The sequence below is a fragment of the Citrus sinensis genome, chromosome 8 (genome assembly GCF_022201045.2).
Source record: "Citrus sinensis cultivar Valencia sweet orange chromosome 8, DVS_A1.0, whole genome shotgun sequence".
NCBI classification, from domain to species: domain Eukaryota; kingdom Viridiplantae; phylum Streptophyta; class Magnoliopsida; order Sapindales; family Rutaceae; genus Citrus; species Citrus sinensis.
Genome location: NC_068563.1, coordinates 25,133,052 through 25,146,292, shown reverse-complemented (window position 1 = coordinate 25,146,292; position 13,241 = coordinate 25,133,052). Strand labels below are relative to the sequence as shown.

At 37.6% G+C, this 13,241-nt stretch overlaps 3 protein-coding genes across 13 annotated transcripts; all 3 read left to right on the top strand.

Annotated features, from left to right (window-relative positions):
- Window positions 1–2,121: 2,121 nt before the first annotated feature.
- On the top strand, window positions 2,122–2,776 carry LOC127899185 (uncharacterized). Its single transcript, XM_052432417.1, has 2 exons — window positions 2,122–2,494; window positions 2,579–2,776. The coding sequence occupies exons 1-2, from the start codon at window positions 2,219–2,221 to the stop codon at window positions 2,759–2,761; spliced, it is 459 nt and encodes a 152-aa protein (XP_052288377.1). The 5' UTR covers window positions 2,122–2,218; the 3' UTR covers window positions 2,762–2,776.
- A 27-nt stretch (window positions 2,777–2,803) lies between these two features.
- LOC127899184 (uncharacterized) lies at window positions 2,804–5,031 on the top strand. The gene is made up of 7 exons (XM_052432416.1): window positions 2,804–2,924; window positions 3,008–3,265; window positions 3,354–3,524; window positions 3,610–4,041; window positions 4,127–4,222; window positions 4,321–4,449; window positions 4,567–5,031. The coding sequence occupies exons 2-7, from the start codon at window positions 3,029–3,031 to the stop codon at window positions 4,963–4,965; spliced, it is 1,464 nt and encodes a 487-aa protein (XP_052288376.1). The 5' UTR covers window positions 2,804–2,924; window positions 3,008–3,028; the 3' UTR covers window positions 4,966–5,031.
- Window positions 5,032–8,972: 3,941 nt separating this feature from the next.
- LOC107178320 (F-box protein CPR1-like) lies at window positions 8,973–12,306 on the top strand. 11 transcript variants are annotated; one of them, XM_052431736.1, is made up of 7 exons: window positions 8,973–9,397; window positions 9,619–9,663; window positions 9,909–9,979; window positions 10,190–11,390; window positions 11,616–11,688; window positions 11,778–11,854; window positions 12,058–12,306. In XM_052431736.1, the coding sequence occupies exons 2-6, from the start codon at window positions 9,622–9,624 to the stop codon at window positions 11,780–11,782; spliced, it is 1,392 nt and encodes a 463-aa protein (XP_052287696.1). In that variant the 5' UTR covers window positions 8,973–9,397; window positions 9,619–9,621; the 3' UTR covers window positions 11,783–11,854; window positions 12,058–12,306. The 11 variants fall into 11 exon arrangements, with proteins under 11 accessions (XP_052287696.1, XP_052287694.1, XP_052287697.1 ...); XM_052431734.1 differs by having other exon boundaries at window positions 9,903–9,979; window positions 11,778–11,901; XM_052431737.1 differs by having other exon boundaries at window positions 9,595–9,663.
- Window positions 12,307–13,241: the final 935 nt, after the last annotated feature.

The window sequence follows — 13,241 nt, the reverse complement described above, 5'->3', positions numbered from 1 at the left end:
GAAGATCAATAAGTCAATTAAGCTCAACTATATGAAAGCATGAGAGCATGTAAGCTTAATAGGAAGCTTGATAAGTCAATTAAGAAGAGTTATATTAGAACATGAGAGCATGAAGTCAAATAAGCACAACTGCAGAGCATGATACATGATAGCACTTACTAAGTCAAATAAGTATGATTGTAGAAGAGCACAATTATAAGAAAGCACGATAGCACAAGAACACGTATGTGGGAGATGAGTTTTATTAAATAATAATAATAAGAAGGAGGAGGAGGAGGAGGGACCAACCACTGAATCCAACAACAAGGATCCGATAGTTAGAGCATTATCTAAGCCTAGAAGAAGGATATAGAAGCTTTTAAAGCCTAAAGCTAGTTTAAGATGGAGAGAAATATTGATATAGGTAAAATCCAACTTCAGAAGGAGATAAAAATTGACATCAAATAAAATTCTAAATTAAGTGATAAAAACTAATCAAAACAAGGAGTTGTGGAGGACTTAAGATGCCCTAAATTGTATTATGAGTAAAGAGCTCTTGATGCATTGAGGGGGAAAAGTAAATGGTGAAACAAAAAAAAGTTTTCCAATAATGAAAATTACTCTTTATATACCCAGGGATGTAGGCCAATTGTTGAAATACGTAAATTTCCAGTATCTCGTTTATTATATTGTGCCATTATTTAATTCTCTGGTTGACCAAAAATTTGCATCGACAGATGTTATGACATGTATGCATTTATTTTGAAGAATCAGAATTCAATTGGTAGTTATACAAAATTTAAATACATATATCATACATGCATTAAGTCATTGTATTAACTTTAATGTATTTTATAATTTCTCGCACATTTGGCTAAACATCAGTGCTTTTCATTAGACATGCAACCATAATAAACGTAACCTACTCTCGTGTACAGATTCTTTATTTGAAATTGAGTGGTTGCGTTTCACACTCATCAAATTTTGTACACAAATAAAATCGAAGATGACATCCAGAAGAAGATTAATTTATTGTACTTTTATTTTAATTTTGTGTCGAAGGCTCCTGAAGTTCAGGGGAAATTTACACTAATAACCAAAAAAACTTTGCTTTTTTTCATCTTAACCCCCCAAAAATATTTCTATCAACATTAGCCATTAAACAACATTTGAGTCCAAAATACCCCTCCCTCATCTCTTCCCCAACACTCTCTTTCTCTCATCTCTCCCAAACCGATCCAACTCCCATCATCGGCGGCGACATCAACCCCGTCGGCGGCGGCTCCATCTCTCACCGGCATCCGATCTACGATCCACAACCTTCAACAAAACCTAGGTTAGTCATTTTTCTTATTTTCATTAATTTAAAATGAGATTTTAGAATAATAATAGTTATAGCTTGAGATTGATAATGGTGGTGATGATGTTTGTGGTGGTTGGTGGTGTTTGGGAGTACTGTTTTTGATTTTGGAGTGATTGCGCTTAATTTTGGGGGTGGGGAGGGAGGGGGGCAGGGCGCGCGCCGGCGCCCATCGCTGGGCAGCAGCGCGCGCCCATGCGCGGCCTGCGGTCGCACCAAATCTGGTGCGACAGCAGGCGCTGTCGCACCAATTTTTTGGTGCGACAGGGCCTGTCGCACGAGTTTTTTGGAGCGACAGGCTTGCCTGTCGCACCAAAAAATTAGAGTTTTTTTTTTACGAGTTAATTTTTTATTTCTGTAAATATAATGTAATAATTTTATAAATATTACAGATACATGGCGAAATCAGAATCACCGGATATTGAAGTAGGCAAGATGTATTTTCGTTATGCTGATCACTTTCCTGGTCGAATTTCGAGCATGTGTATGTTATCTTCGGTCGTAAAAGCTATCGAGGAAAAATTAACAAACCGGCAGTTGAGTATGTTCAAAAAGGATATATTTGGGCATTTCTTGGAGTGTCGAAGTTTTCCATTTAGTGGGGTAATTTTGCATAATCTTTTACTGCGTCAAGTGGCCCATGAAGAAGATAGCCGTGAGGATCAGTTATGGTTTCAAATTGGTAAGCATTTGATTCGCTTGTCAATTGTCGAATGGTGCTTGGTTACTGGACTTTCATTTGGTGTTGATACCAATGAAAAAAATGATGAAATCGAGCAGAGGCTACGGAATACGTATTTTGGTGGTGTGCATCGTAAGATTAATGTGAAGCAATTTGATGCCGTATTTAAGGAGTTGAATTTCGAGGAAATAGACGATATGGACGCATTAAAGATTGCGATGTTTTATTTTGCGGACAGAGTACTAAATGCAAGAAAAAATCACTGTCAAATTAATTTCGATTGGCTTGACCAAGTTGATGATATTCAGTACTTCCGAAAGCGTCCATGGGGTCTATTGTCGTGGGAAATGATTTATGAGAGTCTTGACAATGCACTGTTCGAAAAAGACGAGAAATTTAAGAAGACTCGGTTGAAAAATCCAGATCATAATATTGAAAAATACAATCTTTACGGATTTACGTCTGGGGTGCAGGTGCTTTTTTTGTTTATTAATAAGTTTTATAGTATTAAATATTTGATAGTTGTTTTATTTGATTTTTCACTTTGGTTGTTGTAGGCTTGGATTTATGAAGCAATCGGAGGGTTACCATCAACATGGGTCGTCAAAACGAAGAGTAAGATTCCCCGCATTCTGCAATGGAAGCCTATGGCGTCTTCGAGAATCAACTTTGCGGAGGTTTATTCGTTCTTCAACGACGAATCTCGTCTTGTAAGTAATATGTATTACTTATTTTTTTAACTTTACTAAATTTAAGTTGGGTTTACTTACTTAAATTTTTCAATTAAATTTATGGCAGACGGATGTTTTACAAACTCTTGAGCCAAATTCAAAGGAGAGTAGCAGAAAATATTGGCTCTCTGTGAAGGATTACTTGCCAAGCATTCCAGACTGGGTTCATAAGGTCGGTATACTGTAAGTACAAAAATTTTTTTTATCGAAATTTTTGACTTTTCATTTAGTAATTTTAAATGATACTTTATACAGCACCAACCCTCAATCAACGCGATGCCGTCGGTTACAAGACAATCGGACGAGCATGACGATCATGACGACATACCAAACCCAATACCAGAGCAGCGTCATGACACTTTTGAGCAGCGTCATGACGCTTTTGAGCAGCGTCATGACGCTTTTGAGCAGCGTCATGACGCTTTTGAGCAGCGTCATGACACTTTTGAGGATGAGGTGGCTGTTGATGACCAGCAGCAAACAGACAACTCTGATGACGCACGGGATTCTGAGGTTATAAATAATATACGATATTTTTCACTTTGGTTGTTATTATTTTTTTATTGTTATTCTAAAGTTTTATTTTTTTCTTTTGTATTAGTCGAGGACAAAGCAGTTTAATGATTACGTACGACGACGGCTGGATAAGATTGATCGTAACGTGTATGAAATAAAGTCAGAATTAAAAGATTTTAAAGAAACCGTTGTTGGCTTCATCGACACATTTTCTAAACGTCCAAATAAGGATTCTCCCACTGCACGCTCGTATGCGGTAAGCTAATTTATATTAAATAATTATGTTCGTTTAACTTTTAATTTGATAATTATTTAATATGTTCTTTTTGGCGATTGTACAGGCCCCGGATGACTATGGAGTGTATACTGACGTGGGCAATGAAAATTTGTCTACGCCCACGTCATTGGTTAGTTTCTACGGGGATGTTAGTGGGGAGAGCGTGCAGGTGTTCACAGAGGTGCCTCCGGGCGTTAGTAAGTTCGGCCGCGCGTACATACTGTCGTATGTTTATAACAGTCCTTACATGATTCCTCCGGTCAGGCGAGGACAGAACGTCCGGAGGTTACCTCGACCCCAAATCATGGAGCATGCGATTGACATGAGTACGAGTGTGGATGTAAATCCGCTGAGAGGATTGGAGGACTCTAGTTGGTTTGCTGAGTTTGATCGATGGTTCACTGGTGATATCAGAGTCCGCCGGAACGTCCAGCACCCGCGGTCATTCTTTCAAATAATTTTGGGGACAGCTTCGATGGGATGGCTAGGCGATGAGGTATTTATATTTTCCTCGTGGTGTATACTGTTGTGTATTTGTGTATAATTTTTTTTTAAATCATAATATTTCTGTTTCTCTACAGCATATTCACGAGTATCTCCGCTTGATTAGCGGGAAACAACGGCAGTATCCAAATGCCTTACTCCAACGTGTCACACATACGGACACATTTTTTTGGGTAACGTGCCGACAAAACTTACAAATACTATTTAATTTCTTTAATTATTGCCTTTAAGTTTAATTAATTTATGCATTTCTTGGTTATCTATGTACTAGGTGTTCTTGAATCAGTTATGGAATAACGGGAATTGTGCAGTCGATTCAATGGTATTCGACGACCGCTTGAATAGTTATCTGTGTGGGCGACAGCACACAATGTCAAAATCAATGACGGATGTCGATATGGTATGTATTTTATTACATTTCACATGTTCTATAATGAAAATATTCGAGGAGTTGTTTTTTCTTTGTTGTATTTCAATTTCATATATAACGAACATGTTTTTAAATTTTTATATGCAGTTACTCATCCCTGTTAACTTGGACGGCGCGCATTGGGTACTAGCACGAGTTGACTTTCGGAAAAATAAAGTCTGGATTTATGACTCATTACTCACATTTCGCGACGACAAAAGGTACAAGTTGAAATTCAAGCCACTTGAAGTTATATTCCCTCGCTGGTTGGAATATGTTGGCTTCTACAATATACGACCTGAGTTGCGGAGTGAAGACCCATGGAAAGTTATCGCAGTTAAGAGCGCGCCACAACAAGAGCCTGGAACTGGCGATTGCGGTGTTTTTGTATTGATGGTTACGATGTATTTAATGTTCGGGCTTAGGTTGGAGTTTAACGCTAGTCATGTCGAGTACTTTAGAAAGAAGATTGCGGTTGATATATTTAATGACGATATTATATTGTAGACCTATGTAGTAATTTCAATGTTGAAATTTACATTTTTTTTAATTTCCGCACTTAATTTTATATAATTTTAATGCCTCACATTTTGAACTTTAAAATAAAATAAAGTTTTATGAATAATAACAATTTTAACCAACGAAATACAAAAAACAATAACAGTTTTAACCAACGTAACACAAAAACAATAATAGTTTTAACCAACGAATAACACACAAAATACAACTAACTTCGAGTCGACGCAATAGGATTCTTACATCGCTTACGATTATGGCCAAGTTCATGACACCGGCCGCATCTTACAGTTCGCCGGTCAACGTCCTCGCCAGCCGAGGGTATTCTGCGCTCTTTACGACGTCCAGGTGGCGGTGCCTCAACTGGTGGGTATACCTGCAGCTCCTGAATTTCATCTGGAACTTCCCAATCAGCCACATCACCAACTGGCTCCACTGGTTGTGCATAAGCCATCGCCAACTATTCTGTAGTGTAAAAGTCCGAGCAAAGGTTAATAAAATCCACCCGGTGTGTTAGACACGCCGCAATTGCATGAGCACACACAAGCTGATCAAGCTGAAACACTCTGCAGGAGCAAGTTCTCTTTTGCAAGTCAACCAACCCTTCCTTAAGCCCACCGCCTATAACTTGAAAGCGATGCGGAGACACCGGCCGAACTATCATTCTTTCAGCTATAGTTCTCCTCTCAGTGACTATTTCATCCGCCCATGTTGTTAGCCGAGTAGTCATGGATTCAGCCACAATTTTTCTATCATAAAACCATTGCTGCAATGTTTTCCTGAAGTGATCAACAAGATGAGTAACAGGAAATTTTCGAGGTTCCCTCATGAAAGCATTAACACTCTCCGCGATGTTGGTGGTAAGAATGCTGTACCTCCTACCTTCAAACTGAGACCTTGCCCAATTACACGTACCGACATTATTTTCTAGGTAATCAGCCGCACCCGAGTGGATCATCCACAACCCTTCAAGTTGTCTCTTAAATTCCTCGTGGCCATATGCTTTTGCTGCATTAATAAAGGCAGGCTCAAATTCATCCCAAAGAGCTTTGGACATTCTAAATTGTGACTTAATGTTACCTTTGACGTGGTAAAAACAAACGCCATGAGTTGCATTGTGAAATACTTTAAGAACGGCTCTCCTTATGGCAGTGCATCGATCAGAGATAATTACCAACTCAGGTCTATCACCAATCACTCCATGTAACTTCATCATAAACCATTCCCAAGCATCATTATTTTCTGAATCCATGATCCCAATGGCTAACGGATACAATTGATTGTTACCATCAAGACATGTTGCCACGAACATGCTTCCACGATATAATCCCTTCAGATGAGTACCATCTACAGCAATGACAGGCCGAATGTACTGCATAAACCCCTTGATGGAAGATCCGAGTGCTACAAAATAGTACAAGAAATTACCATCTCCATCCTGCTCGAGGTGAGTGACTGTACCCTCATTCGCTGTAGTTAGTACGTGAGAGTATTTAGGGAGCAAGTTGTATGACTCTGCAGGGTTGCCGCGTACTATTTCAAGACCAACTTCTCTCGCCCTATATGCCTGCTGGTATGTTAACTGAACACCGTATTCTTGTTGCATATCTGCTCTTATGTCATTGGGAGTATAAATCCTCTTATCTTGAATATATTTTTCTGCGATAATATGACCGACAACCCGGCTCCTTAGTTGATGACGTCCATCAACCAATACCTCATTATGACAAGTGTGTACATTATCAATTCTCTTCACCACCCAAGGAACATGTTGCTCGTTCGAACTTCTAGTTGCTCGAATACGCCATTTACATGATTCTGAACAACAGTGAGCCTCGAAACGTGTCGTAGTAGACCGTGCAATCTTAAAATCAAACTTATCTCTAAAGGCCACCTTGCGTAGTTGTAATATAAGCTCATTCTTCTCAGCAAATAGCTTACCCACGCTGATATCATCTGAGTCACAACTGCTAACAAAGCTTGGAGCAACCATGTTCGAAGGTAAAGTTGGAGCAAGACTTGTAAGGGGGTCAATTCTCCTTCTCGATCGAACCATAGAAGGAATAGGTCTATTGCCTCTGTTATTCATAGGAGTATTGTCTTCACACTCATCCTCATCCTGAAACGACGGAACATTCGAAGGACCGGCTCCTCCATCATCACCATCATTATTGAAACGAGTGCCCCGCCTTGTATTATTAGAAGGTTTTGCACAAACATTATCCCCCTCTGTCTCATTATGAAAATCATCATTGTCCCGAAAATCATTGTTGTGATACGGAGAATATTGTTGCTCCAACGACGTTGTTATTGGAAATACCGTTGCTCCAACATCCTGTAACGTAACGCCATTATCATCAATGTTGTCATAATTGTCGTGGATTGGAGAGTAATATTGCTGCAGTGATATTGTCCTTGGCAACACCTCTTCATCATTATCGGGGCCAGACATATTTGCTCTAAACGAAGTTTCTGTATCGACATGTGGCTCAATACCTTCGCTCGAAACTCGAGGTGATGTGGTCACGAATATAGGAATGCATCCAAAATTAGCTACGTCAGATGCCATATGCAACACAACCCTCACCATTTCATCATCACATATATCCATGGGCATTGCACATATACGATATAATGTGTTACTAGACCTCAAAGTTGTCTTCATTGTGATACTATAGTCATTACGATTTATTTTTAACACCTCATATACTCTTGTCAATAACTGATCAAACATGTAATTTTTTCCAACCAAAAAAGCTCGATTTTTACCATTCACGTACTCCATACAGCCATTCTCTAATGTCTCCCACCAACCATCGTAACACAATTCAAGTACAACTGAATCCATTAAGCCTGAAATTAAAAAAAAAAATATTTTATTTCAGTCCTAATTAAAATAATACAATTTTAATAAATCTCCAAGAGTGGGTGCGACAGGCAACCTGTCGCCCGAAGCTTGGTGCGACAGGCACCCTGTCGCACCAAACCTGGTGCGACAGGTTTTGCTGCGACAGGCAGCCTGTCGCCAGATTCAGATTCACCCGACTCAGTTCAGTAAGTTCAGAAAATAATTCATACCAGTAAGTGACGTCGATTTGTGTTGAATTTGGATAGATTATGATCGGATATCACTTTTACAGTTGTCTTTTGCGGTCGCCGTTGGCTTATGATTCAAGAATGAAAAGCTGCTTTTGGTTTGGCGAGATGGGAGAAACAATGTTGGTTTTGTTCTGTAAAGAAGGGTAATTTGGGAAGAAAGGCTTGTGTTTGGCTAATGTTGATAGAAAAAAGTTGAGAGGGTTAATTACGAAAATAATAAAATATTAATGGTTATTTTTGTAAATTTCCCAATTATATAAGGATTCATAATTGAAAAATAATTTTTCTATATTTGAATTGCCTTTTATTTTTTTTCTTTTTTATAATTATTTTTGTTTAGAGTATATATTTATAGGGATAAAATTCTTCATGTCTCCCTTTATTCAATGTACTTGTTTCTATTTTTAAATTTTTATGCTCATTTCTAAATATAGATATTTCAATTTAGTTCGGAATATTATGAAATCCTAGTCTGCCCCTGATTGTGCGATAAAATGGTGGGGCTGAATATTCCATTTATATGGGTTCCTTCTTGTTGTGTGACTCAATAACGCCACATCCTTTATTCAGTTCAGCTAAAAAGGCCTTAATGAGCCCAAACATTCATTGGAAAACCAACTGTTCAGACTTCAACCATCAAATTCTTATCCAAAATATCAATTTTAATATAAATCTCCTACGGAAAAAAAAATATATATCAGACTCACAGGTGGAAAAAGTTACCCACACCAAATTCAAATTGCATGGTTAGGAACTTATTAATTTAATCAGACTAAAATTAAAACAATCGTTTAATAAATGTTAATGTGTTTATTGAATTTTTTCGTTATCAATTGCTATGCACATTCAAATATTTTTAATTAAAAATTAGAAAAAAGACTTGTTAAAGGTAACAGGAACATTATTATTTTATTAGAGGCTGGATGGCAGTTTAACCCGTTCCGGAAAGTTTTGAAATCCGGTATCCGGAATTGACTTGTTGACCCGAATATATCCGGCCGGGTGCAGTTCAGCTGAACAGGCAGATCCGGAACCCGGACGCGGGTATCTTATTTAAATATTATTTAAATTGTAGGTAATATAAATAGAAACATTCAAAAACCAGAGCCAACGTTCCCTTTCTCTTCAACTCGTCTCCTGATCACGGTGCTTCGCCACCGTCGGACGTCGCAGCTCTATTCATCATGACCACCACCACCATATCATCATCATCATCAGCTGCCATTCTTCGAGCTGTGATACGGTTGATAACACACCTTCATCCTCATCAGCGGCTTGTTGAAAACTGCGACGCTGTGTTCATCATCATCAACCGCCGTGAATTGTGAGTTTCGAGCCTTTCGGCTTTGTTATACTTTGTTTTGCTTGTGCGATTTGTGCTCTGTTATGATCTGTTAGTCTGTTATGTGATCTCTGCTCTGTTTTGCTTTGTTATGCGATTTATGCTTGAAATATTTTTTATTATTGCTGTTAATAGATTCGAAATGGAATAGAATTTGTATTCGTTTATGAATGCTTTAGAATCTGGAATCCTGGTCCTTGCAGATCATGAATCCTTCTGCTGACTACCATAACACCGCTAAAGCTGAGGTATCTAACCTTTCATTTGTAGTTAGCCAAGGCCTAATTGGTTATTTCTATGATATAATGTGATTATTTATGTTATAAATTAAAATGAAAATATATGAATTAACAGACACATTCTCAAAATAATGAAGAAAAATATTTGATAAAATATGTAAGTCTTCAGTTTAAAGAACCTTGCTAATTAGAAGTTGCAAATCTCAATTAAGTAAATTCTTATTTTTATCTTTATTTACTCTAAAAAGGACCAGGTATTGGAAGAATTAGGGGACATCGATTTAGAGGGAAAGAATGACAAAACTGAGAATGTTGAAGGTCAAAGGTATGAGTTGTATTCGTTTATGAATGCTTTAGAATCTGGAATCCTGGTCCTTGCAGATCATGAATCCTTCTGCTGACTACCATAACACCGCTAAAGCTGAGGTAAGGTCAAAGGTATGAGCCAAAGTTTGAGATATTATTTTCCTTTCAGTTTTTTTTTTTTCATCATTTAATATGATTATTTTTTCCATTTATTTTAATGTTTCTATAGTAGTTTTCCTTTGGATGTTCAAGAGGCTGTACTCACCAGATGTTCAGTGAAGACGTTATTACGCTTCAAATCAGTCTCTAAAAGTTATTATGGATTAATCAAAAGCAAGAGGTTCATAATGGAGCACATGAAGCACTCGGTTGAAACAAACACAAATCTCAACTTAATTCTCACTCATACAGTGTGTCCTGTTTCAACATCTGAAGAGAGTTGGTATGGTCAGTTGTTTATCGGGAGCTTGGATACAACAAATACCTCGAGTCTGGAAATTCCACTCAGGAAAATCGATCAGCCCTTCACAGATTGGGAACAAGGAACAGATACTCCATTTATTGGATCATGCAATGGGCTGATTGCATTGAGGAATTCAAGTGGAAGCATTGCAGTGCATAACCCTTCGACTAAGGAAAATTATCACATAACAAGCTTTTGGCTTGGAGAGTTCGATGTCAAGGATGATGTTTGTGATGGATTTGGTTATAATCCGGTTGATGATGACTACAAGCTGGTTAGGATGATTCAGAGAAGAGGGAACATTGAGAGAACAGAAATTCGAGTTTATAGTTTCAAAGAAGGCTATGCACTAGAGTATGAGACTGAGAAGCCGTTCTATCTTGGTTCCTCCTGTGCTGATGCTGGTTTTTCAAATGGTAGGTTGTATTGGTTGGTAGCATCAGGTCCCCAGGAAGATGTCCAAGATCTGATTTTAAGTTTTGATCTCTCAACGGCACAAATTTCCAGTGGCAAAATTCCTATAGATACTTCAGGAGATGTATATGCTGTGTTTTTGTTTCCATTAGCTGGATCTATATGTGTTAGTTGTGTTGATGATGGCCATGGGAGTTTTTGTCAAATATGGCAATTGAAGGATACTGTCAATGATAAGAAAAAGGCGACAGTAAGTTGGGAGAGGCATTCTTTTCGCAAGAATGGAGTATTTGGTGATGGTTGTGACTTTGTCAAACCGTTGGCTTATTCCAAGTGTGAAGACAAAATTCTGGTGGACACTTACAATGGGGAGAATGAAGCTTGGAACCTATACTGGTATGACCAGATAGATAAGTTAGGTCATGGTCCCATATCGATAAACAATGTGCCAAAGGGTCCTCGTGATTCAGCTATCTGTATTGAGACTCTTGTTTCATTCAGAAAAATTGATGATGAAGAGGCAGAAAGCAGCAGCAAAGAAGAGGAAAAAGAGGTAATTAACACAATATAATTATTTCTGTTCATCACTAAATCTAAAATATTAAAATGAAAATATATGTATACAAACATACGTTTATTTGCATAATGATGAAGCAGAGTATTTGACGAAAGGTGTAAGTTTTCAGTTTAAAGAGCCTGGCTAAGTTAGAAGTTGCATAAAGTCTCAATTAAGTAAATTCTTAATTATTTTTATCTGGATTTATTCTGATATATGCAGGTTATGCTATCTTTGGATGAGTATGAAAAAAGACAAAAGAGAAGGGAAGTGGAAGAAAAAGATTTGACAAAAGGTATTAGTTTTTAATTTAAAGAAGTTGCATGAAGTCTCTTTTTGAGTGAATTTTTAATTTTTTTAGCTTGATTATTCTGATATGTGCAGGTTAGCTGGTTGTTAAAAAGTGAAGGTGATGGAGCCTGAAAAAGCAGCATAGGATAAATTTTCAACCGCTGGCCCTTGCAAGTTTAAACTCGAATCATTTTTAATTCATGCAACATTTTGATAGGTCAGTAGGATAAGAATTCTGGATTCTGGACCAAGTGTACGTTTTATTGAATCTAGCTAAGTCAGTATGTCCATTTACTATGTGATAGTAAAATGTTTAGTAGCATTAATTAGTATTTATGTTTTGATGCTTTCTTAATTATGTTTTTGACGGCAGGTGATAATGATATGTTGCTGCGGAGATCAAATTTGAAGAAAAACACTAGATCAGTACTTGAGTTCTGATGACTGCATGTGCATGCGTTTAAATTTGTTGAACCTATTTTGATATGTTTGTTTCGAATGTTTGTCTCTGTAAACTGCCACCTTAATTTCTTTGTTAGCTGTTATCTGCCTGGTCTTTTAGCATTATTATGCTTATCAGAGATTAAAAGTACATTTGATTTTGTTAAAAATGTTTCCTTGGGATTTGGTTTTTAATTTTCTATAGCCGTTTATTCATTAATGATTCTGCTCTTATTTTCATATACATGCATTCCAAATGTAGATATTATTGATTGTAACTTACCTATTCTAATTTAGTATTTCTGTGTCGCATAACACGTGCTACAAGGTCATCTATCGCGAGGTCTACATCTCATTGAACACTTCACTTATGTGCTCAACACACATTAGGCATCATATAAAGTGGTTTTTGTACTAATCTTTGTTCTTTTTATTGATCATTTTTACATAAATTGCCTTAATGTTGTTCTTTTTACCGATCTTTTCTGCATAAATCGCCTTAATGATGTTTGAGATTTCTTTCATAAATCCAAGAAGTTGATGATCTGGTCATTTCTTATCCCATGAAGTATGTGGTCATTTTTTTTTTCTCTCGAGAAATCCAAACACAACTTTCATTTAATCAACTAGTGTGGGAGAGTCTCGGACCATACAATAGATTCATTCTTCTCGAATGATAACTTAGCTAAAGAGTCTCCGACCATATAATAGAATCATTCTTCTCGAATGCTAACTTAGCTAGGAGTGACTGAACACTAGTATTACACAATCTGGGGGTGTGTTGAGCTTTGAACTCTTTGAACTTCTTCATGTAGTCTTTGGATTTCCGATAGCACCCAGAAAATTTCTGCTCTGGTGCTCTTCTAGTTCTTTATCAGATTCACAGCCTCCTGAGAATTAGATTCCATAATTAATGGAGACACCCATGTCTATATAGCAACATGCATTCCCCCGCATGCAGCTGCAGCCGCAGCCTCGCAGAAGCCACATCTCCATGATGCCTTTATAGTTCTGATAGCAGCTGCTGCACATAACTATCAGTCTGTAATGATAATTACCAAACCTGCAGTTTGACTGCTAATATCAATGGCTGCGTCTACATTAGCTTTAAGCCAC

Coding starts and splice junctions, on each gene's coding strand:
- LOC127899185 (XM_052432417.1), top strand. CDS start 2,219: ATGGACGCATTAAAGATTGCGATGTTTTATTTTGCGGACAGAGTACTA. Junction 2,495..2,578: donor GATTTACGTCTGGGGTGCAG/GTGCTTTTTTTG, acceptor TGGTTGTTGTAG/GCTTGGATTTATGAAGCAAT.
- LOC127899184 (XM_052432416.1), top strand. CDS start 3,029: ATGCCGTCGGTTACAAGACAATCGGACGAGCATGACGATCATGACGAC. Junction 4,223..4,320: donor ATACGGACACATTTTTTTGG/GTAACGTGCCGA, acceptor TCTATGTACTAG/GTGTTCTTGAATCAGTTATG. Junction 4,450..4,566: donor CAATGACGGATGTCGATATG/GTATGTATTTTA, acceptor TTTTATATGCAG/TTACTCATCCCTGTTAACTT.
- LOC107178320 (XM_052431734.1), top strand. CDS start 9,622: ATGAATCCTTCTGCTGACTACCATAACACCGCTAAAGCTGAG. Junction 9,980..10,189: donor GAGAATGTTGAAGGTCAAAG/GTATGAGTTGTA, acceptor ATGTTTCTATAG/TAGTTTTCCTTTGGATGTTC. Junction 11,391..11,615: donor GCAAAGAAGAGGAAAAAGAG/GTAATTAACACA, acceptor TGATATATGCAG/GTTATGCTATCTTTGGATGA.